At 35.6% G+C, this 27,132-nt stretch overlaps 6 protein-coding genes across 9 annotated transcripts; 2 read left to right on the top strand and 4 right to left on the bottom strand.

Annotated features, from left to right (window-relative positions):
- Positions 1-737: 737 nt before the first annotated feature.
- Positions 738-2,363, bottom strand: LOC111809066 (nodulation-signaling pathway 2 protein). Of its 2 annotated transcripts, XM_023695400.1 has the most exons (2): positions 1,948-2,363; positions 738-1,857 (listed from the first exon to the last, which is right to left on the bottom strand). In XM_023695400.1, exons 1-2 carry the CDS (start codon positions 2,245-2,247, stop codon positions 817-819), a joined length of 1,341 nt encoding a protein of 446 aa, XP_023551168.1. In that variant the 5' UTR covers positions 2,248-2,363; the 3' UTR covers positions 738-816. The 2 variants fall into 2 exon arrangements, with proteins under 2 accessions (XP_023551168.1, XP_023551167.1); XM_023695399.1 differs by having other exon boundaries at positions 738-2,363.
- Positions 2,364-3,578: 1,215 nt separating this feature from the next.
- LOC111808738 (ethylene-responsive transcription factor ERF014-like) lies at positions 3,579-4,103 on the bottom strand. The gene has a single exon (XM_023694889.1). It carries the CDS (start codon positions 4,101-4,103, stop codon positions 3,579-3,581), a length of 525 nt encoding a protein of 174 aa, XP_023550657.1.
- Positions 4,104-8,762: 4,659 nt separating this feature from the next.
- Positions 8,763-9,931, top strand: LOC111809067 (transcription factor MYB62-like). The gene is made up of 3 exons (XM_023695401.1): positions 8,763-8,966; positions 9,050-9,179; positions 9,289-9,931. The coding sequence occupies exons 1-3, from the start codon at positions 8,843-8,845 to the stop codon at positions 9,821-9,823; spliced, it is 789 nt and encodes a 262-aa protein (XP_023551169.1). The 5' UTR covers positions 8,763-8,842; the 3' UTR covers positions 9,824-9,931.
- A 2,103-nt stretch (positions 9,932-12,034) lies between these two features.
- LOC111809208 (glutamic acid-rich protein-like) lies at positions 12,035-18,442 on the bottom strand. 2 transcript variants are annotated; one of them, XM_023695598.1, is made up of 9 exons: positions 18,197-18,442; positions 16,275-16,380; positions 14,864-15,180; positions 13,876-13,981; positions 13,443-13,790; positions 13,295-13,368; positions 13,087-13,211; positions 12,523-12,783; positions 12,035-12,340 (listed from the first exon to the last, which is right to left on the bottom strand). In XM_023695598.1, exons 1-9 carry the CDS (start codon positions 18,319-18,321, stop codon positions 12,318-12,320), a joined length of 1,485 nt encoding a protein of 494 aa, XP_023551366.1. In that variant the 5' UTR covers positions 18,322-18,442; the 3' UTR covers positions 12,035-12,317. The 2 variants fall into 2 exon arrangements, with proteins under 2 accessions (XP_023551366.1, XP_023551365.1); XM_023695597.1 differs by having other exon boundaries at positions 12,502-12,783; positions 18,197-18,439.
- A 1,306-nt stretch (positions 18,443-19,748) lies between these two features.
- On the top strand, positions 19,749-22,111 carry LOC111808681. The gene is made up of 6 exons (XM_023694816.1): positions 19,749-20,109; positions 20,480-20,597; positions 20,713-20,924; positions 21,004-21,031; positions 21,135-21,246; positions 21,802-22,111. The coding sequence occupies exons 1-6, from the start codon at positions 19,855-19,857 to the stop codon at positions 21,881-21,883; spliced, it is 807 nt and encodes a 268-aa protein (XP_023550584.1). The 5' UTR covers positions 19,749-19,854; the 3' UTR covers positions 21,884-22,111.
- Positions 22,112-22,144: 33 nt separating this feature from the next.
- On the bottom strand, positions 22,145-26,864 carry LOC111808680 (RNA polymerase II transcription factor B subunit 4). Of its 2 annotated transcripts, none has more exons than XR_002817109.1 (13): positions 26,701-26,864; positions 26,510-26,594; positions 26,317-26,405; positions 25,947-26,217; positions 25,544-25,590; positions 25,319-25,356; positions 25,164-25,209; positions 24,077-24,130; positions 23,893-23,961; positions 23,598-23,670; positions 23,366-23,461; positions 22,635-22,719; positions 22,145-22,461 (listed from the first exon to the last, which is right to left on the bottom strand). XR_002817109.1 is itself a non-coding variant. In XM_023694815.1 (13 exons), exons 2-12 carry the CDS (start codon positions 26,538-26,540, stop codon positions 22,647-22,649), a joined length of 891 nt encoding a protein of 296 aa, XP_023550583.1. In that variant the 5' UTR covers positions 26,541-26,594; positions 26,701-26,863; the 3' UTR covers positions 22,145-22,461; positions 22,635-22,646. The 2 variants fall into 2 exon arrangements, 1 of the variants encoding a protein (XP_023550583.1); XM_023694815.1 differs by having other exon boundaries at positions 23,598-23,674; positions 26,701-26,863.
- Between the last annotated feature and the right edge of the window lie 268 nt (positions 26,865-27,132).

Here is a 27,132-nt window from a genome sequence, read left to right on the forward strand (position 1 = left end):
AAGATATGGTCGTCGGATCAAGATTCGGTCTTCTTTTTCACTTTACTGTGACAGGTGTGGCACGTGCTACCACAGTCTTAGCAAAATAAAAACTCAGTTCAAAAGAGGAAATTATCCCATGCAGCAAATACCACTTTTGACCGTCCGCCCAAATTCATCACAATTTTTTACGTCCCCCAATCACCGTTCGTATCTAATCTGACTTGTGGGACCACATTTTGAATGGCTCTGATTGGCCGGTCGTGGGACCCGGAGACAGGGAAAATTAAGGTTTTTTTTTTTTTTTTTTCAAATTTCATGAACAAGTCTAAATGCCTGTGTCCGTGTTTGTAGGTCGTGGTAGAAATATTTTCTATTTAGTTTTGCTCTTTTTAGGAACATAATTATGAATTTTTTTTTTATTATATGAATGATTATAAGAACATAATTATGATTAGATTATAGGGACAATTTTTTTTAAATAATTAAAAAAATAACTAATAATCCAATCAAACTCGATTGGATTGGATATGATTATGAATTTTTTTGGGATTGTTTCGATTACCAACTAAATAAACTAAATTTCAAGTTGTTCTAAAGATTTTTTCGTCCTCTCTAAATTTTTAATTTTACAAGTTTCATAAATTATTTAAAAAACAATTATTTTATAAATGCATTAACGAACAATTAATTAAGGGGAATGTAGATTTAAAATAATTTTCAAGGCATTAATTAACATTATTTAGATGGTGGTGTTTTTTTTTTAAAAAATTAAAAATACTCTTATACAATCCAACCGGCGGGAAGCAAGAACCGCCGCCATGAACGGAGGCGTGTCTACTCGGAATCGGAGGAAGAAGATGAAGAAGATAAAGAAGAAGAAGCCCAAATGGAAACCGAAAGCAAACGCTTGGATTTCCATCCCAAAACGAGCTTATTGCTGCCCAATTCCTCAACTCTGTACCCATCATTGAACAAATCCACCAACAGCCTCGCTTGGCAGTGATTCGCAAAGCTAATCGCCGCCGCCTTCAATCCCATCTTCTCCAATCTCTCTCCCCACGAACAATTCTCCTCCGCAGCCGTCGCCGCCCTCTGCGGCTGTCCGATTCGCTTCAGAGTAGCCGAGATTCTCGGGCCGAGGAATACTTTTTCCACCAATCCTCTTGCTCTGTTTTTCATCGGAATTCCTGCTTCGAGTGAGTCATAAATCGCCGAGTAACGCTCTAATGAATCGAGGAATTGGACCTTGTAATCGCCGTCGATGGTGGGTCCATGTTCGATTTCCTCTTCGACTAAAGTAACCAGTCTTGGATTTAAGGTCTTGGCGCCGGCGAGAAAAGAGTCGATGGATTCCGGCGAAGTGTTACTGAAATGAGGGAGATGAAGCACACAATTCACCACCAGTGCTTCACCTCTCACTAATTTCAATCCGGACGGACGAAAACTCTCGTCGGAGTCCAATTTACATTGATGAAATGAAAAGGGTTGACCAATTGAAGCTGCAAACGCCACCAATCGCCGCCCTGTCTCCTGAACAGTCCCAATCCATCTCCGGCTGCTGGGTCCTCTGGAAATGGCGGTGATTCTCAGATGAGGGGCCGGCGGGCTATCCTTCCTCGACACAAGAGCCTGCATCAACGACGCCCATTGAATCCCTTCCATTATATTGTAATCCACGATGTGGACTCTTCTATCATCCGCCACTGCCTCCAAAATCGCCTGATTTGCTGTGAAATGCCCGAATTTCACATAAGGGGACATCTCTTGAAGCAATTGAAACGCCGCCAGAACGTCCGTCGGACTATGATCATCACGGTGGAGATGGTGGGGTTTATTCGAACCGCCGCCGGACACGGCCGCGTAATCGAGCAAATCCTGGAAGGATTGGGCATAATACGCGGTGAGGCGTTCGAGGTTAGTCCCGTGGGATGTTGAAACCAATTCATTGAGTCGAATCAATATCACCTGAGCCAAATCACGGCTCTTGTGGTCGCCGAACATGGCGTCGGCAACCGCCATGAGGAGGTGATAAAGCCTTAAGCTTTTAAACTCCTCCTCCTCCTCCTCCCGATCCTCCGCTGGATTGGACGGAGAGTTGCAGTTAGTACCGCCGTCGACCTCAACTACCTGCGGCGAATATGGCAGAGCGTCAATGGACATGATCGAGTCAAAGAGGTCGTGAAAGTCATCATCGGAGTTGTTAGTGGAGGTGCTGTAATCGGAGACGGCGACGCCGTTAAAAGCGTTGTCGACGGCCATTGCCATGGGTTAGTGAACTAAAAAAACACTAATTAGGGGAAGGAAAACGTCAATGATTAGGGAGAATTAAGCAAAATAATGATGATTAATTAATTATTTAAAACATTAATTAACATTGTTTAGGCGGCGTTGTTCTTGTTTGTTTTTGTTTATGTCCTTACCTTTGATTAAAGACATTGATAGGGAAATGTATGATTAAATTGGGGTCCCATAAAAATTTAAAATAATAATAATTAAAAAAAACTTACTAATTTCGACCATTTTATTTAAATGATATCCACCACGTAATTAAGTTAATTCTTTTTTTTTTCTAAAAAAAAATCAAAATTTGATTAAATTTGTCCTACAATTTTATTTTTAAGGTTATTATAAAAATTAAAAATATTTAACTTTCGTTTTAATTTATATTTTAGTTAGTAATATAATATATATTATATTTAATTAAATTTTATTATATTGATTTAGTTAATTTATTAGCCCATACTGCAATCGCATTGGTGGTCCTGTAAAATGCAAAGCCCAAACTAGAAGGCCCATTAAGAAATGGGCCCAGAACGTACGATATGAGTCAAAGTGGGCCACAGTCATCCCAGTCCAGATTAGGCCCATTTGGTATATGGGCTTACTCAATTCTTAGGTCCTTAATTTGCCACCATTTTAAACAAATAAAAATAAAATAATAATTTATACCTAAAATATGTGTTAATTAATTTTGGAGAGATTTATTTAAAAAAAAGACTAAAAAAATTCTAAAAAAATGAATTATTTGGGTTTTGAATTAAAAAATATTTATGATGATTGTGAAGTGAACTTTGAAACAAAAATGAGAGAGAATAAGGAATAGGGTAGATTCAATGTAATAGGGGACACAACAAATAAGCAAGAGTGGGATCCATTAGATTTTTTTTCTAAACAATAAAATTATAAAAAAATTATAAAAATTCTCGTGAAAGAGAACGTACGAAGAGGATTGTAACATGAACGAAGCATAGAGGTCGACCTCTTTCAAATATACAATGTGGGTTTAGACAATGCAATGTATTTGGACTATTTGGACTCTCGTGTTGATCCAAATGAATCATCTTTTCTATAAAAGTAAATCTTTGTCTACTAGACACGTAACAACTGAAACCTACTGCTAGTTGATATTGTCTGTTTTGACTCGTTACGGTTTGCTGTCAGTCTCATGGTTTTAAAACAAGTCTACTAAGGAGAGATTTTTCATACCATTATAAAGAATGATTCATTGTCCTCTACAACCGATATGAGATCTCACAAAATAAGAGGATAGTAAATTACAATAACGAAAATAAAACATTTATTTAATTTATCGGGGTTCAATAGAAGCTCCATAAACGAATATCATTTTCTTCATCAACAATGGGTGGATCAAATAGAGTCCCATCCATCATATGCTCAATGTACTTCGGGGTGACTATGTCATCAAAGTTAAACCACAACGGCTCCATTGTCATAATCGAATCGTTATTCGACGTTGATGGAACGGAGGAGGAGGAAGAAGACCGTGGCGATAACGGGACATCGATCGATCCAACCTTGTTCTCAACATATCCGTCAAAGGAGGCAGCATTGGCAGCGGCTTCCGCGGCGACTCTTTTGATGGACTTTGGAGACATGAGAGTGGCGGCGGAGTCTTTGAGGCACAAGAGGGCGGCGTTGTAGGCTCTGGCGGCGGCCTCCGCCGTGGGATATGAACCTAACCATATTCTAGCCTTTTGATTTGGGGGTCTAATTTCAGAAACCCATGAGCCCCAGCTTCTCATTCTCACTCCCTTGTATTTACTTTTACTTGCTGAAGCTGTTGGCTGATGATGATCCTTACCTAATTCCTTCTTCACCATGTTGGTCGGATAAACAAAATGGCTCCTTTCTGTTCTCTCTACAACCAAATCTTATTTATAGAGACCTACACTTTTGGGTTTATATAATTATTACAAACTTAATATATATATATATATATATATATATATATATATATGTATATATATATATATTTGGCGAAAGTAAAACTATTGATGAACCATAATGGATAATTGATTTTATAAGCCTAACTTAATCCACCATGAATGCTTGTAGTTTTGATACCAAATGACATTGAACCACTCCCCTACTTCAATGACATTAGATAGCTAGGCTATGGAGGCTGGTTTCACGTTGGTGACCAAATCTAAATGGACCAACACGTTGGATCCAGGTTCTAACATGTTTTTTAGGAAAAATTTCAAGAGGTCATCTAACAAAGAATTGCTCCAAATAGAGCACAGTTAATTTGATTGAGCCACCAAAAAAAGAATAGTGAACTTTGTTAGTGTAATAATAACGTTCAATTCTTTTGAATCTTTTCTAGTAGCTCTATCCTCAAGATCGCTTTTATTTGGACGTGGTCTTGATTCATTCATGTACTCCTCAATTACTTGGGTGTCACATATGTGGCTTATGGAGAGCCAAAGACATATATATATATATATTTTCTTTGAAGTCAAAAGATTTGAATCTCCATATTTTTTACATAATTCAACGATAATTGATATATTTATTTGTTTGTGCATCAAGTTCACGAACACCTATTATCGACGGATTATGATGCTTTTTGTTAATAGATCAAATCCACATGCCCTTTTGTTTTATGAAATTTGATTCATGAAAGTAGATTGAATCAATCCCATCATGAATTTGGGCTCCAAGCTAAAACAATGTGACTTGTCTCTAGATGTTGGTAGAAACATACAAAAGCTTGTCTTTTTGTTTGTTACTTTTTTTTTTTACCCTAAAATTCATCTATAATTAACTTTTTATATTGATAGAGTGGACATTTTAGTAGTGATAATAAAAACTTTAAACGTAAGTGTAACACTCCACATTTAAGATTAAGATCAGAACTTAGAATTATAATATGAATTCTTGACATAAAACGTTACAAATGATATCAAAATGAGAGTCCTATTGGTAAAATGTGGTTTCGGAGACGAACTACGATAAAAGTTGATGAACGTGTGACACATGAGTAAAAAAGAGATCCATGAATAAACTGAGACCACATCTACAGTCGAATAGTCGAATAATATGAATGGTGAGCGGTGAGGTTTGCTAGAGTACAAAGGGTTGATGGTCGGCTAGATATCTGTTATGGAGAGCCCATGAGGCTGGTTTGATGCTCTAAGTTGTAGCTAGTGCTGATAACTGTACTCGATTTGGGCCTAGCACAACATATGTGTGGCTGCCATTTTCATATGCTTTTCTTCCTATCTTCTTCTCACAATTAAAATATTTTTTAAACGAAATTAGGGAAGAGCTCCTCCTCCTCCACGAGACGGAGGAACGAGGAAGAAGAGAGAAGAAGATGATAGAAAGAAACGTCGAACAGAGAAGAAGAAAAAGTAGCAATGACGACGACCGATGGTGGTGATATCCATGAATTAAGAGAGAATGTTAGGATATGGAGCCTGATGCCTAGATCTCGTAGAGATATATTTGGAAGATATTTTGTAAACATAATATATATGATAGATATTTGGTAAAAATTAGACCGATACATATTTGCTAGATTATATCTCCCACGTTAAAATATTTGAAAGCTATATGTAGTAAATTCATATATATAAGCTCTCAAAATGTAGTTTTTTTTTTATTGTCTGTATTGTATCTTGTTGTACATACCTGAAGTCATCAGTAAAACCTTTAGCCAATATTTATCATTGTATTTTCTTTCTCCTGTTCCTTGGGTTCATCTTGATCGAGTGTGTGCGTTGTTAAGCGATCCTAACAACTAGTATCAGAGTGAGGCAAAATTCACCATGATTTATGAAGATGGAAATTTCAAAGATTGGAACTGAAAATTTGGATGGATTCGATTTCAGTTTCTAGATTATCTGTACCAAAAACATCTTCACAAATCCTTGTTGGGGGTGAAGCCGGATGCTATGACCACACAGCAGTAGAAGCTCAAGGATCGTCAGGCTTTAGGGTTGATCCGGTTGACACTATTTAGAAACGTGGTGTTCAATATTATCAAGGAGAAGACAACGTCAGATTTGTTGAAGGCGCTGTCGAATATATACGAGAAATCGTCGGCTATGAACAAGGTGTATTTGATGCAGAAGCTGTTTAATATACAAATGTCTAAAGGTAGATCAGTTGTTGATCATATAAACGAATTCAATATGATTGTAAAGTTGTTCGTCATATAAACGAATTCAATATGACTGTAAAGCATTGATTTTGGTATTGCAGTGGTTCACTGAAAAGNTTTTTTTTTTTTTTTTTTTTTTTTTTTTTTTTTTTTTTTTTTTGATCATGGTCAATTCAGATAATGGATGGCTTGTGGAATTGAAAAATCCAAGCTTTATTGTGACGCACAATTCTTGGATGTGACACATTAATATCCAAAAATTCCACAATTTTTTTTGAATCTTCCAAATTAAATGGAGAATTCAATTCCTATTTCACTTCGTGACGTATATTTATTATTCCTAGCATCATAGGTCTTACGTTTCTGCTTGTCGGGAATGAGAATTTTTTCTTTTTCTTTTTAATTTTACTATTCATGTTTATCGAAAATTAAGATGTAAATTTCGTTCTCGTCTCCAACTAACGTGGGATCTCATGTTTGGTTTTTATAAATTTTTTAAAGTTCTTAATCGATATACATTTACACAACAATCAGTAAGTCGTTTTAACCTTCGTTTTGTTGTACTAAAGAAATTACGAAGAACTTTAAATTCCCTTTTTATCTCGAGAAAAGAAAAAGGGCAATCAATGTTGATGTTTGTGTGAAAGAGTCCCCCACCTAAAAGCATGCTTGCTTCCAACATTTGTAAACAAAGTTTCTTGTGGTTCACATAATCTCACTTCCAATTATTGCACCAACTCATTCATCAATTGGATAAGCTTCGGTCTATCAGATATATATTGAGATTTGAGACTCGAAAACTTTATAATAACGGATTTTGTTTTAGTGTGTTCGTGGGTTAGTTCAGTTGTTCGGGTTGTATAACTTTTCAACACAAACAACCTTATTATAAAGAATAATCCAAAAAAATTCATGTATTTGATTGACGTCAAACTAGGTGGATTGTTTTAATTTAGGACAAAGTATCACTCTAGCAAACTCATCATTAATGTAAACTTCTTAGTATATTTTATATACTTTTACTTGGCTTGGGTCAACCCGAGGGTTTTGTTCTATGAACTCGAAACCGAATCGAGTCAGTTCGGATTCGGAAAAATGAACCCAAACCAACCCGAAAAGCTAATCCAACCCAAACCAACTCTTATAGTTCGAGTTGGATTGGTTCGGGTTGTCGGGTTGTCGGGTTGAATGTCCACGGTTAGTTGTTTCAACACCGGTCATGAAAAAAAGAGTGATATATTCATATTCATAATTTGGTTCTCATTCCCCTAACTTTATGTCAATCAATCAAATAGCGCTTTACCTTCTCTATTTATAATTATACCATCTTTTTCTTCCTCCTCCTCTAGTCCCCCACGTAATAAATTTTAAAATTAAAATATAGGTAAACACTAATTTGTTAATAAACACCTGTTAAGCTACTCTGAACATACTTCAGTGAGTAAAGACATCGATTAGGTAACAACCTAAGCCTACTGATAGCAGATATTGTCCTCTTTGGAGTTTCCCTTCGAGATCTTCCCCCCTCAAGGTTTTAAAATGTTGTCTATTACGGATAGGTTTCTACCGTCTTGCACCAACCGATGTGGGTTCTCACAGATTAGCATTCTAAAGTTTAATGGTTTGATTGTCCACTGCGTAATTCTTACTATATTTTACTTAGAAAGTCAAAATCCAGCTAAATACTGACTCATTAATTAAAGACTCGTTAAGCTGCTCCAAACATATTTGAGTAAATATAAACATTGATTATATATTTTAAATGTTGAATACACTGGAGAACGTACTAACCGAGTCATTTTATAACAATTTAAAGATTATTGACCTATTAGGCACAAACACGAAAGTTCACAGACTAAATCAATAATTTAACCCTAAAAAATAATCATCGTGCAAACTTACAGAGTCATTTGATAACAATTTAAAAAATAATCATGTACGTTTCCTCTCGATTTTCTTCTTATCGTTTCGTTTGAAGTCTTAGTCAAATAAAAGATTTTTTTTTAATACTAAAACAAATAAAATTGTAAATAAAAATATTTTATATTTAAAAAAAATACAACTGAGTCAATATTATTCTTTTTTTTTTATTAATTTATTATAACTTATAATCAATTTGCATTACAACATGCATGAACCCAAGAGTTAAGATAAATAAAAACTCAAAAAGTTAAAATTAAAAATAAATAAATAAAAGAGAAGTATTGAAGTTTTTTTTTTTTTTTTTTTTTTAAATAATAATTAAATTAGTAAAGGGTATTATTAAAATGAATTGGGTAAATTTGATAAGAAAATTCCATCAAATTTAAGCACAAAAAGGAAGGAAAATGTGATGAAATTCTCCCACCTCTCTCTCCCAATCTCTATAAATCTCTCCCACTGCTGTCTCTCTCTCTCCCATTCAAATCAGCACATAAAAATCCTTTCTTTCTCTGTGTTCTTGGTGTCTCCATGGAAGGTGTTGGAAGAAGTGAGCTGCGAAGAGGCCCATGGACCATTGAAGAAGACACTCTCCTCATTCACTATATTGCTTCTCATGGTGAAGGGCATTGGAACAATTTAGCCAAACATGCAGGTCCTTTTTGCAAAAACAAAAGTTTACCCTGTTTCTATTTCCACCCTCTCTTATTCTTCTTCTTCCTCCTCCTCCTCCTCTAGGCCTTGAGAGAACCGGAAAAAGTTGCAGGTTGAGATGGCTGAATTACTTAAAACCCGACATCAAACGTGGGAATCTCACTCCTCAAGAACAGCTCCTCATCCTCCAACTCCATTCCAAATGGGGCAACCGGTACGAAACCGTTTTGATTCGAAAAATTAATTTTTTTCTACTCGTATTGATGGAAGAATCAAAGAACTTGAAAGTTGTTTGTTCGTGTGTATTTGTTGTTGACTTGTAGATGGTCAAAGATTGCACAACAATTACCGGGAAGAACAGATAATGAGATAAAAAATTACTGGAGGACGCGGGTACAAAAACAAGCAAAACAGCTCAACATCGAATCAAACAGCGAAAAATTCTTGGAGACAGTTCGTCATTTGTGGATTCCGAGGTTGCTTCAAGAAATGGACCAAAGATCATCATCAACTTCGTTTAACTACAATTCTCCATCTTTGGAGAGCTTCTCACAAGCTCTCCAGCAGAACCCATCTGGTTCATCCGCCATTGAAGCCAACCAGAGCTCAATTCAGAGCTCTGGGGTTTATTATCAATGGCCAGAGTCCTCTGAAAGTGTTTCAGAAGAGTTTGGGAATAATTCTGATCTGCAGCCACTGGATAATGGTGAGCTTCAGGTGGACCAGCTACAACACCCATTCTCTTTGTTGGGTGCTGCTTGTGGAGTTGCAGAGTTTGATGGCCAAATGGCTGCATCTTATTGGGTGTTGGAGGATGATGTGGCAGAGACCTTTTGGAATTTGGAAAATTGTTTGTAGAGATTAATTGTGGCTTTTCTTATAGGTGAATTAGTTTAATCAACTACATCTTGTAAAGAGATGATCTTTTTTATTCAATACAAAAGTATCATAGTAATTTTATTATCATAAGTTATAATTTTGGATCTTAAATTTGATGATTTATATTAACTAATTTTTTAAAAACATTTTGATTTAATTTACTACTAAAATTTATGTATAGGTAAGGTTTGGAATTTTTTTAAACTTTTTTAACGTGTTCTATTAAAAATGTTTTTTATCTTAAAATTTTTAAATACTTCAAGTAACAATTTTTTTGTTTCATAAAAGTGTTTTTTGGTTATTAAATTTTTTAAAAAAAAACAAATATTTATAAAATAAAAAATGTAAAGGGAGTATAAAAGGACGTAAGAGGACAAGTCTATCAAAAGACTATGCAGGAAGATGAGGACAATAAAATGCATCTTTTCCAAGTCTTCTTTGGTAAGTTTGTATCTTCAACAACTTAATGAAATGAAAGACTTTGGAAAAGTTGAAAGAAGTCTACTTCAATCAATTTTTGTAAACTAAGAAACTACAGATGTGATCGATCACTATGTTTAAAAAATATTCTCACTCTAATATTTGATGGGCTCCCAAAAGAAAGGCAATCTCTTTCTTCATCGAGAATCTCTAGGCAAAGAGTAGGGGAAGGAAGAGATACTAATATAGTAAAAGATAATAATAAAAATTATATAAACCACGACCAAGAAATTTTCATTCCTTAAGATCCAATTACAAGAATGAGAGTTAACAAGTAACCAATTTTAGTCACTTATATTCAAGTTAGGGTGAACTCATTCAAAGAAATTCTAAAAAAACTTGGAGACATTTCTTATATGTTGTGCAAAGTTAAACTTCAAGATAAAGATGCATTAAATGCACTTTAATTTACATTTAATAAACTCATAGTTGAATTTATAGAACTAATACAAAGATGGTTACTAGTTCATTTCTTTTATTGCATTATTTTAATTTTTTATATTTGTTTGTCATTTAAGCTAATTTAATATGAGAGTAAAAGTTATATCGTAACTCACATAAGTTACCCTATTTCATCATTAACTAATCATTTTAATAGGGAAGTTATGAGTGCATTTAACTCATAACTCACCTAGGTTAAGGTTATCAAAGACTATAAAGTCTTATAAAGTCTTGTTTACTTTCATTGTAGACCTCACGTCTTAGAATAAAAAAGAAAGGAGTTTCTATTTAAGCTTTGTTGAGAGCTAAACTTTTACTCTGCAAATTCTTGTGTTTAGAATTTGTATACTAGAGTCATTCAAGTGGTATTGATCAAACTTCTTGTACAGTGATTCGAATCACGAGTTTAGAAACAAATTTTCTTTACTCTTGATCTTGATCACCAAGGTAATCTATTCCAAAAACTTTCTCAAAAGTTCTTTTGATTCCTTATCATAATATGGTAATCTAAATTAACTAGGCAATATATTAACTAGGATCTAGTTTCCAATAATGCGGAATAAAAAATTGGAATCTAAAACTTTAAGCAATAGAAGGATAATAAAAGATAAAGATAAGAGATGTACCCGGTTGGGTTACGTCCAGTTCTCTACTACTGATGCAGATTTCACTAAAATAGTGCGAGAGAAGAAGAATACCAAGAGTTTACAACCCTCAAGGATGATTCCACTTTTATTCCAAGAAAAAGGCCCACAAATTACTCTTACATCAGCTCTTTCAAGGGAACAAACTGCACACTGTAGACATAGACAATATATTACGCAATAATTTCATATCGAAGTTCTAGTTCTAAATACTATGGAATAAACCATTGACACTTGCACTTCAAAGTGCAAATAAATCAACCTAAAACTTTTAAGCAATAAGAACGATTATAAAAATAAGGAGAAGGGATTCTATGAGAGAAGAATACAAGAGTTAACTAACAACAATCAGAGATGATTCCTCACTTTTCTCAAAATGCTCACAAACCACTTCTTGCAACAGCTCTCAAGAGAAATTGTTCACTGTAAACACAGAAAAATATCACATCGCACAAGAGAAATTGTTCCTTATTATTTAGCCTATTTTCTCTTTCAACTTGGTAAGTCCCTATTACTGTTATAGCAGATTGAATTGGGATCCAAATTGCTATTCAATGAGCACATAAGCCTTAAACAGCTAAGGAATGTCTTCTATAATGCCAAAAAGTCATGACAGCGTTGCATCTTCAACTAATGTGAAGTCATAACATTGAATTCCTAATTTGAAACGAAGGATAAATCAAAATTATATAAGTTTCCTTTTATTTCGTCTTTATCATGAAGAGTAAAAAATATTGTACAGTAATACTACGTCCAATCTCCTAGATATAGCTCTAACATCGCTGACTACAAACTCTCCAATATAACTAAAGACAAAGGGAAACTACGTAGAAAATAAGTTTACTCTGTGGTTCGTTGCTACGCTGATCAAGGACCAGACGCGAGAATCTTGAATGCTCCTTCGGGTTTCAATCACTGTCTTCATTATCATCTGTGAGAAGAAAAAACCACATCAAGCCCAGGATAATATGACCAAACCAGAAGCAGAATCAATCAACCACCAAATCAGATTTAGAAACTTTCAAAGCTTCTTTAAGAAAACGTGATATACAAAAATCAGCAAGTCTACTTTAAAAGTTGATGGCTTGTTACCCTCATTGAATTCTTCTTCACCTTGGCTTTCATCAACATCACCATTATCCTCTTCATCGTCCTCCTCTTCGCCGTCCTCATCATCATCATCCTCCTCCTCCTCCTCCTCCTCATCAGTATCATCAACATCATCACCTTCAGTTTTAACTGGTATTTTTGGTTTTGGAGGTGGTGCTACATAACTGGATGTGGATCTTCTACGAGAACTTGAGACAATGTTACTTAAGTCAATGCCTTCAAGCTCTTTGGCCCTTTCCTTCTTCTTCTTGACATCCTTAATTTCTGATCACCATAAGATACACGATGTTGATTGTGAACAACAATAAATAATGATCAACTATAAACTGCAGCTCCTATCTTCTAGTATGTTTACTAATATACCAGATACGATAGAGCTGATAACCCAAAAAAGCCCTCCAAAGTACATAGTTACATATAAATTTAACTTATTGTCTATGTCTTTTTCTCATATGAAACTAATTTCATTCAACAAGCAAAATTACACGTAGGAAACCAGGTCAAACAGGTTAGATTAAAATCTAGCTCCCCCCACCCGCACACCATCAGAGATTTCCTTTCGTTTACCTTTTTCAGTGGGATTAGCAGACAATCCTTCTCTGGATAGTATCCCCTCCAACTCTTTTATAAGTTGTGATTCACGTTTGCTTTCAGGTGCCTGCTTCACTTTCTTATAAATTGATGGAGGAACACTGTAAGAGAGATTATTGATCTTCATTCTTTACAGGTCAACTCAGAAGTTAAGCACACAAACGGTAAGGACTAGAAACAAAACCTCATCCCACATGATTTGATAACCGATTTCAAGTGCTCCACACGCTTGCCATAGACAGGAGTTGAAACTTCTTTCTGTGAGGTTTGAAAAAATCACCCAAAGTCAATTTATTAACCATCAGATAAGGGAGGAGAAAAATAAATCTAACCTTCACAGGTTTTTCATTGGATGATTCAGAATGGCCATCTTCAGAGACATTTTCACCACCTTCTTCATCACTATCCTCCTCCGATGTGTGCTGGACATGCTTTCTTTGCTTCTTGGCAGAGACAATCTCCTTTGTAGATCTTTTCCGCTTTTTCGTTTCATTAGAGTTTGATATTCTTCCTTTAGTTACATTTTTCTTTACAGGCTTTACTTCATCGCTTTCCTCCTCACTGCTGCTCCCCCCTTCTGTAGAATGAGAGCTTTCTTTGCTTACCTTTTTGGGAGTTTTCAAACGAGAACCTTTCTTTTCATTAGAAACTTGCTCGGCAGCTTCACAAGAATTCAATATCTGATTTTAATATTCATAAGAGAAAATTATCAGTATGCTTGACATTATAACCTAGAAAAATGGAAACTCAACAGGATTGACTAACCTCCTCTACTTGTTGGCTTATAAACTTCTTACAACCATCGAGAGCATATTTAGTAAGTTTAAGGTCATCCTCAAGAAGGCGGCGAACTCCAGCCATAGTAACTTTCCTGAATAAGCACATTGTTTTTATTATTTATTTATTTTCTATTCGAGCATCTATGCAAATAACATGATAACAAATTAGACAGTAATAATCCAAGGTCCTATGTTCCAAATCAGAATAAGAACAAAGGATTGAGAATCATTTCCTCCCTTTCCTACTCTAGTTGTACAGCTAGATACAAGAATCATTTTGTGGGTGGGTAGTCCCACCAGAAATCAAGAATGATTCATGAGGTTATGGGGAAGGAAATTCCCAATTGAGAAGAAGATCAGTCCCTGCTCCCACCCTCTTTCCTCTCTCTATCCCACCCCCTTTCGGTATAAATGCTTCGTGGTAATAAATGACTTATAAGACTCAAGAAGTTAAGTGCATACAAGATAAATATCTGAAATCAATTAGTCGTTAAAAGATGGTGAGTGTTCAAATCATGGCCACAGTTCAATTCTTGTGCAAATGTTGTAAAAGCTCACTACCAAGACTAAGTCATTTTTTTCTCCCAAATATTTTATAAGCTGTAAAGTGAGATTTCTAAGAAAGAAATGAATATTAAAATTAGTATATCATACTTTTTTCAAAATTATGACTTTATGAGAAGTACTTGATTAGCAACTCTAGTACCCATTCTTGAAACAATTACTCAGTTGGAGCTAAATCCGGTTTCAATTCCACAATGTTTGTTGTGAACGAGAGGTAAAACAATGAATTATGAATTTTAAAAAGAAAATTTTTATGGTTACATTATGATGTTCTTCCAGCCAATTTTGGACTTCAACAAAGCAACAGGGATCAAAATACAGGAAAAGGGACATGGATTAATATAACATAAACTATGGAAAATCCATAGCATAAGATATCAATAATTAAAATAATAAGAAGAAGAACTTACTCCGAATTAGCTTTAAGATAAGGAGTTCTTTTTCTAATAGCTTTCTTAATTGTAGTCTCAGTAGGAATATCTTTGTCATCTTTGTCTTTGATTCCTTTGACTTTGTCAGATTCAACATTTTTTGTTTTATGTCCTGCGAGAAGGCCCATAACTGGAGAGTCTTCCATTTTCTCCTCATCTTCCAAGCAAGGTTCCTTTGCACCTTTCTTGGACTGATGCCCTTCAAGTGACTCAGCAGCTTCTCCTCTACTCACACTTTTCCCCCCAGTCTCCTCAGAAGACTTTGAGACATTGTCTTCCTCCACACCTTCTAAGCACTAAGATACAGAAACAAATTTANGAAAAAAAAAAAAAAAAAAAAAAAAAAAAAAAAAAAAAAAAAAAAAAAAAAAAAAAAAAAAAAAAAAAAAAACTCAATTCAAGAATAATAACATTGTATTGAAGAAATTACAAACTCTGAATCTCAAAAGACACCACAGAAAGTACTTGGAACATACTATTTTCAATTATGAACATATTTCTTCAATAAGAAGTGAAATTCATTTAAGTATATATTACAAAGAGAGACCTGAGTTCATGTGTCAGTCAATAGGACTATAATTGCAGAACAAGATAGAGCAGAGAGAGTACGCCAAGCAAAGGCCAAAAAAAATGAGTAATGTCCCAAACCACACCCAATGTCCCTCCTCACTCCAAAATTCTAGAAATTCGCCATTCCACATATTTCCAAGTATGGCTTTTGTAGCCACTACCCGAAAGATAAGTGTAAACTTGAGCTGGATGCCACACATCAACTGTTCTACATTCAGATTCACGTACATGAAAACAACAAGAAATCCCAAGCAAGTTCAGTAAACTTACTCAATTACAACATATTTAGAAGATTCACATGTTGACTATTTAACGCTAGTGACAAGACTTGAATGATCAAGAAGCAGATGAATGAACTAACTTGATGAAGGTGATCCAATATTCATGCCAAAAAGATAAAGGTTCCTTCTATGGTTTATGGGATTAGTCTGGATTAATAAGTCAATGCCATGATGTGTATATATAGTTTTTCTATTGGGGAGGGAAGGATTATCCTAGTGCTCTATCAAGTATCAATAAACCTACAAGAGCATATTTCTTAGGTCCATATTCTCATTATAGATCTTTGGCAACTCGAGTTGAGCTTCTTGTGAAACAGTTTGATAATAAAAGAAAAAATAAAGCCACTTTTTCCATAAGACTCTTCTACTCTTTCAATTGTCATCATTCGTTACAATAATAGAACTTAGTAAATGTCACCATAAATATCAAAGATAAAACTTACTGAACATTATAACATTGAGCAGAAGGCATAACAGATATAGGATGCCACCTTCAAGAAAAGCAAGATGTCACAAACAGAGAAAGAAGAAAACATTACCTTCACCAGACACTGCTTGATATATCTTTTATGCACATCTAAAGCGTACGTCTCCATACACAAGTCCTTTTCTAACAATCTTCTAACCCCCTCAAAAGTTAAAGAGCTGTGACGAAAAACAAACAGATAAATAGAAGATTGGATAAGGCATCAAGGTTTTAACTATTCTTATAAATAAGGATTATAAATTAATAAAGTAATAAATCAAATTTCTTGTACTGAAAAAACTTATAATGAGTAAAAACTTCCACTTATGCTGCTGCCAGTAAGGTTATACTGATACCAACACGTTATCCAAACTTTTTAACCAGCCTCTAAATAGTGGTGTTTAATAATGTCGTGAGATTTTTCTACAAAGACAGGTATCTTTAGCCCATAATAATGTCCCGCCATTGTGCTTGGTACCAACACCTCTTATAAGTTGAAAGGAATGTACGGAAGTTTTCAAATGCAGAATGCAGAGTAACATCCTTGTGTCTTATCTTAGAAATAAAGACACGCCATCTTCTGAAGTTATATTAAAAAAGTTCATTCAAATCCACTCACAATGTTGATGATTCTACACAACTGCACTCAAGACAATTGCACTATACCAGATGTTCAAATTCCAGCTGGTTATAGATCTATAACATAAAAATATTTGTCAAGGTCACAAAATAAGCAAGTGCGCAAAGAAACAAAAAGTACCAATTCTTGTTTGGGAGACATCTCAAATCTGCTTTATGCTAGTGAGGAAAAAAAATATAGTGAAATTATATATAGTAACTGATTTTAAAAACCTTTCTTAGATGGCCTGATTTTGCGTAATTGATGGCTTTAAGAAACAGTTGAACTTATTCTTCTTTCGATCTATGGGGTTGTGAAAAGTGACATGAGAGACAATAACTCTATTGTTCTTGTCAAGTATAGCTGATTGGTAAGTAAATGTCTACCTCCTAAAGATTGTAGGTTCAAATACCTCCCCTGCATTCACGATGAAATATTCTAGAAAAAACTTGATTTTTGCAAGCGCACATCTATGGTTACTAAAGTTAGATATGAAAACAAATTCAGCAACTGGTATGAAATTGGTTTCCAAACCAACTCCCAGTGATGAGAAATTATTTGGGAAGCCAACACTATGGCTACTAGTTAAGCACCGTCGGATGTATGAGAGATAACAGAAAAAGTATCTTGAATCCGGTACCAATGATTATTAGAGGGCCTGAAAATTTTTTGATCTACATCTAATGGAAAGTAATAGACAATCACCTTGTGGCACTCTCATCCAATAATTTTTCCCTAGTGGCCATGAAAGACAAAGAAAATGTAATGGAACAATATAATTGCGTCAATTCAAAACGTAACAGTTACAAACAAATGAAAAGGTCTTATTGCTACACACGTGCATCTACATTCAGGAAATTGACGTTAACGTTATTCTTGTCTTATGTTTAGACACGAACCTACAATTTGATAACGAACAATAAAAGCCGCTTATACAACCGCCCAAACATAACCATACCGAGAAGAATGGAATAGATACAAAATTCTCCTCTCTTTTATAGATTACAATGCCCAAAAGAAACCCTAGAACCACCGAGAACATAGAGACATGAAACTCAGCTGACGGTATAGGGTCTAAAACTTACATAGCTCCCAAAACATACGTACACATAATTAAACTAAACGAGGAACATATTACCGAGATAGAAATAAATATGAAGAAAAATTCATCTAGAGGTGGTCTAATAAGCATTTTCGCAGGTGCAGGATAAACACTACAGCATCATTAATAGCAATTGAAACAAAAACACCAAAAATCACAGAGAAAAAGAGAAACTCCTCGCAGAAAACACAAACTACAAAACATGCTTCACAAGTCCCCACAGATGAGTACGCTCACGGAAAATGAGAAAAAGTGAAATAGAAAGGAAGCTCACTCGGCTTGTTCCTTGAAGTGAGAGACGCGAGAGAGCATCGCGTTCTGAATCTTCGTCTCTATACCAACATCTACATCCATGGCCTCTTCGTTCGGAGCATCGTTGTCCTGTAATTCCTCCGCCATTTTGCTCTTCTGCGACTCGCACCGATTCTCTGTGCGAAGGAAGAAATTATGGGCTCTGAAAGTGTGTTAGGACTTTCCAAGAAGGACTCTGCTTGACAGAAAAAAGAGGGAGAGATTTTGTTACTGTGTGGGTGCTCGTACAGACTGAAGATCTCATGAAATATCGATCTCGATCTCCGCCGTCCGTTTGAAATGAAAAAAGAACCTACAAGCCACGTCATCTTCCGGTCTGGTAGAGAAATTGGACCGATTGGACCGGGTCGGTCGATTTAGGGATGATGAGAATTTGATGGGCTATTTACGTAAACCATATTGACGCCGTCACCGTCAGTTGATCGCTTTTGAAAATTAGCACTTTTTCAAAACCAATTAAGTTTACTATTTTTTTACTATTATAGTCCCTAAAATATTCGGTCCCATGACTATGGTCGTGTCATTGTTCACCTTAGTTTAAAAAAATATATTAAAATATTAATATTTTAATATTTCCAAGCGGTGTGAAGATTAAATAATTATCTATACTATATTTATATTTGAAAATTAATAATACAAGTTGATATGTGAAATCACTACAAGGAGAGTAAGATTCGGATTACTTTGTTGATCGAATATCTCAAGGCAAGAACATTGTTTGAGATTCGAATCACTCCACAAGCAAGATCGATCATCTTTAACTTAAATGATTCTTGTTGATCAAATATCTCAATGCAAGAACACTTGTTTGAGATTCGAATCACTTCACAAACAAGATTGATCATGTCGAGCTTAAATGATTCTACATGCAACCTTAACTATATCGAATTGCAAATAAACTTAGTCATTGGCTAAAGAAAGCACAAAGACTCTTTTTACTGTATTTTTCAAGTCTACTTACAAATACAACCTACATCATACATCACTAACCGCCTCAAAATAAAATTATTAAACGCATTCTAACAGTTAGTAACATTCATATTTAATGACCATAATTAACTATTAGGTAATTGTAACACAAGGTAAATAAAAAGTTTTAAAATATATCAATGAAATACAATAATTCTAAATTACTCTAAATTATAATTCACCCAAAATTTATAACATGAAACTTTATTATTTTTTAAGGTGACATAAATTGAAATATCTTTCGATAATTTCAACCATATCTTCTTCACATCTTCATTGAATGAAGTATATTGTATTGATGTTTCTGTGTTCTTATCACAAATTTTTAATAAAAACTTAAATTTACCTTTAAATTAAATTAGTAAGAAGATGCCACCTCATTTGCCACGTCACAGTCCAAATCACCAACAAATAATATAAATTTAAAACTTCAGATTTTCGGATTAAATTCTTCGATTTTTAAACTTCGGAGATTTTAATAAATATTAACACCGAACTAAAAAGTCTATTTTGCCCAATTTCTAAATATTTATTTATATATATTTTCCAATTTTGGGACTCGTTATCCTTCCGAGTTCCATAAGGGAGGGCTCCGGCATCAAATCGACGCCATTATTGAAGCAGGGTGATCGCGACGGAAGGTTTGTCCGGATGAAAGGCGGCCATGGTGCTCTGGAGGTGGCCAAGACGGCCATGGAGGTTGCAGACGTGGCCTGGACAGCGATTGAGTGTTACAATCACCATAAACCTGGTGATGATGCCACCAAGCGCACTCCTACAGAGGAAGAAAACCTCGACGCTCTGCGATCGGAGAATCGGAGATTGAGGAAGTTGCTCGAACAAAATCTCGACCTCCTTCAGAAGTTATCCGAATCGCACTGTCTGTTGAATGATTGCCCTCCCGATGTATTTCCTCCATTTTCCCTCTTTTTCAAGCTTTTGCCTGCATTTGGTTTGTTTTCTAAGCTTTCCTGGTATTGTAATTTCGTGCTGTTTCCAATTTTATGGTTGAAACGATTTATTTTCCCTTTCTAAATCATCGCTTATTTAATGCCGATGAAACAGTGTTTTCAAATAATTATGAATCTTTCCGGCCCTAGTTTAGTTATACAGAAAAGTTTTTGTTTGAGATTTGAAGACATGTGGTTTCCTTTCCTGAGCTGGGATACATAATTATCATAGTTTGGTATTTGATTCCTTTCAATTATTGAAGTTTTTTTTCTATCGTAACTCCTGCGATTAACTCAAGTTATATTTGGGACTTGTAAATTTCCAGCTGTATGCTCGTCTCGTTGCGACAGTGGATTCTGAAAAGTTCTTGAATGAAATAAAAACCCTCAACGAAGCATCAAAAGATGGAATCACCTATGAATTTCCTTTCAGGGAAGCTACAGGTTTTTTCTTTTTTCCTTTATCGAACCAAGCATAATCCATTAGTTGGTACTGGAGTCTCGTTTTCATATTGATTGCTTGATGAATTTACTCTCCCATGTTTGGTTCTTTGATTAGAAGCTGATTCACACACAGCTGACATTCTTGTGAATGTTAGCCGTGAAGCACCCAGTTGGTGGGTATGGGTTACTGAAGATATGGTTCCGAGCAAAGTTGAGGAATGGAGTGGAATTGATGATGAAAGTTATGTGATTGTATCTGAGGAACATGTGGTGGATGCAGTTGCCCACTTTATGGCTAGATGCATAATGTCAAACCCAAAAACTCGGGTATGCCTATCACTTCGAATGGAATTTCTGCCTGGATTTCTATAACGAATCTTAAATATTGAAGTTTTCCAAAATGCAGAATGTATCACCTGAGGAGCTGCAGAAAAGTATGTCTTTCCCTTTGTTAATTTAACTTCTGGACTATGGGGTTACACTCGGCGATAGCAATTGTTGAATTAACATTTTGTGCTACTTTACATCTATTTGCAGCAATAGCAAAGGCGTTGGATAGTATGGGCGGCACAATAGAGAAGATGTTTGAAATTTGGCATGCTGGGTTGCTGTTTTATTCCTTAGCCACCTGGGGACTTGCACTGGCTGGGTCAGTTTTCGTTGATTTATTTATCGTGTCGAAAATGATTGTCATTTCATTTTTTCTCGATACCTCGTGTCTAGTACGAAACAGCATACCTGATAGGAGGATTTACTTTTCGGAACTCTTAAGCTTGTGATTGTTGAATTACAAGGATAAATCTCAGCATGCTTGGATCTTAAGTTCATTGTGCAAGCTCTTGTCAAAAAAAAACTAGAGCTTCCCAAACTAGGAGCCCACATCACATAGATTTCATCCCAAACTAGGAGATTTCATTCATTGATTCTTGAATGGGTAAATCTGGTGACCCGGGGATTATTCACTTCCAAGCTCTTTAGTTTTGTTACCCCAATTCAATTTCATCCCAAAGGCAGAAGGAATTCTCCACCGATGCATTTGTGCGTTTGACACGTTTCTGTTTCTTTGTATCGTCTTTTCTTTCAAATTAGTTTTATTTGTTTAAATGTCGGATTGTTTGATGAATTGTCTACTCGTCAAGCAAGCTATTAGTTTTTGCTTGGGGATTGGTTTCCTAAGACTTTACCCAGGTTTTGCATATTGCAGCTTATACAAGGGTCGGGCTATATTGAAACTGGCTGCCACCGGTGTCCACCATACAAGCAAAGCGGTGATGAAGGTGCTCTGAAGAAGCTACTGATATTCAACAAACGTATGATGTTGTTTGGGGTTCATTTCCCTTTTCATTATTCATCAAGTGATTTAAATAACTGTGCTCGTTTCTAATGGCATTGTTGTTTATTTTTTCTTTTGGTTATTGGTTCATATGGCATTGTAAATCTTGTACAGTAGCTTTGTTCCCAGTTCTACATTGTGTTGTGAAAAGTTTACAAAGTTCGAAATTTGAATTAGTGAATTTGTTGCATCACAGTTGAAGAAACTTGGAAACTAACCTGAAATGGTAAATTATATATGCTCAAACTGTCGTACTTCCAGCAAAAAAAAAAAAAAAAATTTATATTTACTTCTAAGCCTTTCAAGCTTTCAGTACAAGTGCATCAGACTAACTTTTCCAGTTGAAGTCTCTCAAGTTCCATAGAAACCTTGTTACCAGATTTGTGTGGCCTGGAAAAGATGAATACAGATGCATGACTTAGCTTGCTATCGTTCCACTTCGCCTGGTCCATCTACTGGCTCAGGATGTTAGACTAACGATCTGAATCGTACAATGTCCAGACCGACCCTCTTTCAGATCTGAGTCATCTCCTGCTCAAACCAGATGAACCAAATTCCATCATTTAGACTAATTCAGTTATCAGCAAAAAAAAAATCCAATTCCAAACAGCTCAAGAAAGGGAAGAAAGAAAAATGGTAACAGTTCCACAGCCATAAAAGTGAGGAGAAAATATGGTTCAAAGAAATGATCTATCGCAACTTACAGCAGAGTTGAATCATGTTTCTGGAGTTTTTCTCTTCAGTTTCGACACTGAATCGACAGCTACTGGGGTCTCACCAAAAACTGACCTGAATGAATCAAAACTCATCAATAATAGGCACAGGCTTGTTTAGAAGTGGATACACATATTATAGGCAGACTCTCGTCTGAAACGTCTACCGAGCAATAATAAGCTTTACAATGTCAAAAGTTGTTCTTCGAACCTTTATGAAGTGTCTCGATTCCTTAACTATGTTGTAATTTCCATCCCAATATAAAGAAACTATAATTTCTTACTAAAAATTCCAATCCGGAGTTCAAACAATGACCGCAAGAAACTAAAGGTGAGATCCACATTAATTGGGGGGGAGAACAAACCATTTTTTATAAGGTTGTGAAAACCTCTTCCTAGCAGATGCGTTATAAAAATCTTGAGGGAAAGCTCGAAAGGGAAAACCCAAAGAGGACAATATCGGTTAGTGGTGGGCTTGGGCCGTTACACCAAAGATATGGCAGAATCAATCCTTTCATATCAGGTCATACCGAAATATTCTTCCAAAATTTTCCGTGTAAATATTAATTGACCAAGAAAAAGAAATCCTAGCATAATGAGTTCTCAAAAATCTTACTCTTCCTCTTCCTTTTCACACAGATCAAACTGCCTTCAATAAATTTTATGATACCACATATAAAAGGAAAAAAAATATAATAATTAAGGATTGACATTTCACTTACCCACAGGTAGAACATTTCTTGTGATGCTTGCAGAATATAGATAAACAAACAGAACAGACAAAGCCCATATCAATTGTTTTTTTGTGGCAAAAACACCTGCAAATTCCCAATTAATTAGGCACTAGCAATTACCTTCTCTATTGGATACAGAAACGAAAAAATGACGATGAGAAGGGCAAAATAATAAGCACAAAACCACAGCACTTTGTAAGTCACAAGACATCTAACTTACGATGCACGAAAATCGACACCAACAGACTTCGGAAGCTGTAAGAAGGTCCGGGAATGCAAATCAGTTGCAAACACTGTCTGCAGAAAAAAAAAAAACAATACGATATCACATCGAAGTAAGGAAGAGACTATAAGAACTAAAGAAAGCCTCCTGGTCCACAATCAGTCACAATTTGCAGTAAGAAGTCATTGATTCGACTAAACTGTAACTTAAAAATCCTAAAACGATGCGAAAAGTAAGCAAACACTTTGAACTTGGAGGGAGAAAGAGAAAGCAACAGGGAAGTAAAACCCACAGAGAGATACTGAAACAGCCCATCCATTTGCTGAGGCTTCAGATAAACGCCACCAGTTATGTAAGAAGCCTATCCAGCATCAGAAACCAAATCACCACCCAAATGAAAAGAGGATACAGCCTGAGATGGTAAGATTCTGAGGGGAAATAAATGACCCATTAAGAATCATGTACAGGTAGCTTACCTGCTGAAGAAATGCAGAATTGTGCGAACCAATGTAACATGAATCTATAGGAACCTGAAGCAGGAATGAAAAATTATACATGATAGGATACTTATACATTGTTAAGCTGTCATAGCCAAGAGAAAACTAACAATTCAAAGATCCTAAACATTCTTCATCTTCAAACTTGATATAGTTGATGGAGCGATTAATTCGATAGTGCATCTCTATTTATACTTTTTCAATACATTTCTTTAATGATTTTCTCAGTTACAGCCTTTATTTGGAGTACCTAAGGCAAGGGTTTCGCTACTTCTATACTTCATTAACAGCTTGGACCGGTGTTTTTCTTGGTAACTTCTATCCCATAATCTGTTCCTTCAGGGAAACTCCCCTCTCCCCATGTCCTCTTTGTAGGATCTATTTTTGTTTGTTATTTTATGTACATGTACTTACATGCATACATATATTTATTTTGATTTTCACAATTGACAACATCGGTAATAGAAAAGATGCCAGATATTCAACAAATTCTACCATAGGACAAGCAGATAAAAAAGGATCTTTTCTGAATATTGGGGTAACAACTCAAGCCCACCGCTAGCAGATATTGTCCGCTTTGGCCTGTTACGTATCGTCGTCAGCCTCACGGTTTTAAAATGCATCTGTTAGGGGGAGGTTTCCACACCTTTATAAGGAATGTTCCGTTCCCATCTCCAACCGATGTGGGATCTCACAATTGGACTTCAATTCTAACCGTGGAGACTAGATATTTAGTTTTAGACTCCAAGAAAGTAGGTCAATATAAATTCCTGGAGTCTCTTCAATGCATTTAATCTCAAATTCACCTATGGGATGTCTAGAAAAATTTTCCGAAAATTAGAGGGGAAGAAACTACAGAAAAGTTTAGACCAGCGCCACTTTCTAGCATGAAGACCAAACAAAGAACAAGTTAGAGAAAAAATTTATATTAAGCATTTCCATTAGGCATTTGGGGTTGCATTTGTCATTACTAACTGATAATTAACCCCTTAAATTTAAGAGAGTTAGTGATTGATAGAAGTGAAGTCATATAAGAACACACAGAAGAAAAACAAAAAATACCAACCATTGAACGCTGAGCAGAAAAGATGGAATTCATGATTGCAACATATCTGGAAGAGAAAACAGTTACCAGAAGAAAGATTTTACAGTTTGTTACCCATTGTTAAAAAAAATTACACAAATAGATAAATTCAATGCAAAAGATGAGAAAAATCTTACTGTTCAGGTCCATCTGGGGATCCCTGCAAGCAAAGGATCTACACGAAAAGCAAACACATTCACATAGATAAGTCACGTTTTCACAAAAAAATTGAAGCTGATTAATGAAATTACTGTGGAACAGATGGTACAAGTAAGCAACAAACAAAAGAAATGAAAAATGCAAAGCACAAACAGATACGAAAATTGGAAATAAAGAGATGCAGAACAGGAACATGTGCGTACCCGAGGATGGGGATGGAGAGATCCAGATCGGAAAACTTTCTGTATATCTACTCTCACAAGGTCAAGCATTTGGAGCAAAATAATATGTTAGTGAAATTAGATTACTCAAGTTGCATTTAAAGAGTGTGGCAATCAGCAAATTCCATCGTGTCAGCCATAACTTTGACAGCATTTTGCTGTCATCACTCATTACGACAAACATCAATCAAATGTACAAATGAAAGATAACTTCCATATGCTACTCCAATCTCCACAGATATTGTTTGGTCCTAACTGCTAAATCTTGATGATCCATTGAAACATTCTAATTCTAGAACATGACAGAGTTTAACTACTGTATAGACGACAAGAAGCTATCGGCGTAAATAAGCAAATAATCAGCACCAAAAATCATCAAGGATACAACACAAAGCCATGGAAAGCGATCCAGAAAGAAGTGAAGACATGGTCCCTCCTCTGGGGTCTTCCTTGATTGACTGCTCATCCCCAATCATGAATTCCTCCAAATTATTCAATAAACGAGTGCAAAGTGCAGGCATTCTACCATCTTCAAGGCTACGATTTGAGTAAGAAGACGAGTTGTATAGATACTTGCATGAAGCATATCCGGTACCAATGACCACAACCTCATTAAGTTGATTCAGAACTAAAATGGAGTTCAGAAAAGCAAGTACCTATATACCCAAAACAGAAAATTACCAGTGTTCATTACATTTCTACCTGAAATACCAATTTGATAGGATCCATAAGTAGAGAGAGAATCAATCAATTACATGAGAGAGAAACTTGGAGAATGGGAGAGAATATGTGCTCCAGAAAAATGGATTTGTATCCAGTAAAACCACTAACAGGCTAACATCATCTGCAGCAACACAATCAAAAGATCACAAAAAAGAATAAGCCCCTGAAACTCTGATACTCGTACCTGAGAATCCATATGAAAGGAGAGAGGAATTGAAGAAGAACCTGCATAGAGCTTCGAAGGAGCAGAGGCCATGGCTGTTTCTGAATTGGCAACGGAGAGAAGACGCCCAGTTCTACTTCTAATAGACTTCGACGCAAAATAGGCCCAAAAATGTTACAGATTGAGCCACTGAGAAAGACGCCCAGTTCTACCCACCATCATAAATAAACAAATAAAAAGGGAAGAAACTTACCTTTCCGCCGCGAAGCTTCGGATCTCGTTGTTCTTCCTCAACGGCGAGGGTCGCAGCAATCGACGACGGCAACGTGTGGGTTCAAGCAGTCGACGGCGTGGCGGGTTTCTGCAACAAACAAACCTTCGGATTTTCAGGTGTGTGGGGTAGTCGACGATGTATGTTTCAGCCGTGCGATTTCCCAGACTGTAAATGGGAGTTGGGCCCAGTTTTACGAATAGCCCACTCGGCCCATTCTAGAATATGGGCCCACGTTTATAAATTGGGCCAAACTCTCGGCTCAATTCTTTTTTCCTAAGGTGGGCCCCATAGGCCTTTATATGAAGTTCATCTTAATAAAATATATATATATATATATATATATATATATATATATATATATATATATATATATATATATATATATATTTTTTTTTTTTTTTTTTTTTTTTT

Source organism: Cucurbita pepo, chromosome LG13 (assembly GCF_002806865.2).
Source record: "Cucurbita pepo subsp. pepo cultivar mu-cu-16 chromosome LG13, ASM280686v2, whole genome shotgun sequence".
Taxonomy (NCBI): Eukaryota; Viridiplantae; Streptophyta; class Magnoliopsida; order Cucurbitales; family Cucurbitaceae; genus Cucurbita; species Cucurbita pepo.

Bases quoted from the DNA above. Each gene is read 5' to 3' on its own strand.
- LOC111808681 (XM_023694816.1), top strand. From the start codon at position 19,855: ATGAAAGGCGGCCATGGTGCTCTGGAGGTGGCCAAGACGGCCATGGAG. The intron at 20,598-20,712 runs GTTTTTTCTTTT...TTCTTTGATTAG, and splicing joins TCCTTTCAGGGAAGCTACAG to AAGCTGATTCACACACAGCT. The intron at 20,925-21,003 runs GTATGCCTATCA...TCCAAAATGCAG, and splicing joins TGTCAAACCCAAAAACTCGG to AATGTATCACCTGAGGAGCT.
- LOC111808680 (XM_023694815.1), bottom strand. From the start codon at position 26,540: ATGGCCTCTGCTCCTTCGAAGCTCTATGCAG. The intron at 25,357-25,543 runs GTACGCACATGT...CTTTTCGTGTAG, and splicing joins CTCTCCATCCCCATCCTCGG to ATCCTTTGCTTGCAGGGATC. The intron at 23,675-23,892 runs GTGGGTTTTACT...TTTTTTCTGCAG, and splicing joins GGCTGTTTCAGTATCTCTCT to ACAGTGTTTGCAACTGATTT.
- LOC111809208 (XM_023695597.1), bottom strand. From the start codon at position 18,321: ATGGCGGAGGAATTACAGGACAACGATGCTCCGAACGAAGAGGCCATG. The intron at 13,791-13,875 runs GTTAGTCAATCC...TATTAAAATCAG, and splicing joins TAAGCCAACAAGTAGAGGAG to ATATTGAATTCTTGTGAAGC. The intron at 13,212-13,294 runs GTTTTGTTTCTA...TCTCTCTTACAG, and splicing joins ATCAAATCATGTGGGATGAG to TGTTCCTCCATCAATTTATA.
- LOC111809066 (XM_023695399.1), bottom strand. From the start codon at position 2,247: ATGGCAATGGCCGTCGACAACGCTTTTAACGGCGTCGCCGTCTCCGAT.
- LOC111809067 (XM_023695401.1), top strand. From the start codon at position 8,843: ATGGAAGGTGTTGGAAGAAGTGAGCTGCGAAGAGGCCCATGGACCATT. The intron at 8,967-9,049 runs GTCCTTTTTGCA...CTCCTCCTCTAG, and splicing joins CAATTTAGCCAAACATGCAG to GCCTTGAGAGAACCGGAAAA. The intron at 9,180-9,288 runs GTACGAAACCGT...GTTGACTTGTAG, and splicing joins CATTCCAAATGGGGCAACCG to ATGGTCAAAGATTGCACAAC.
- LOC111808738 (XM_023694889.1), bottom strand. From the start codon at position 4,103: ATGGTGAAGAAGGAATTAGGTAAGGATCATCATCAGCCAACAGCTTCA.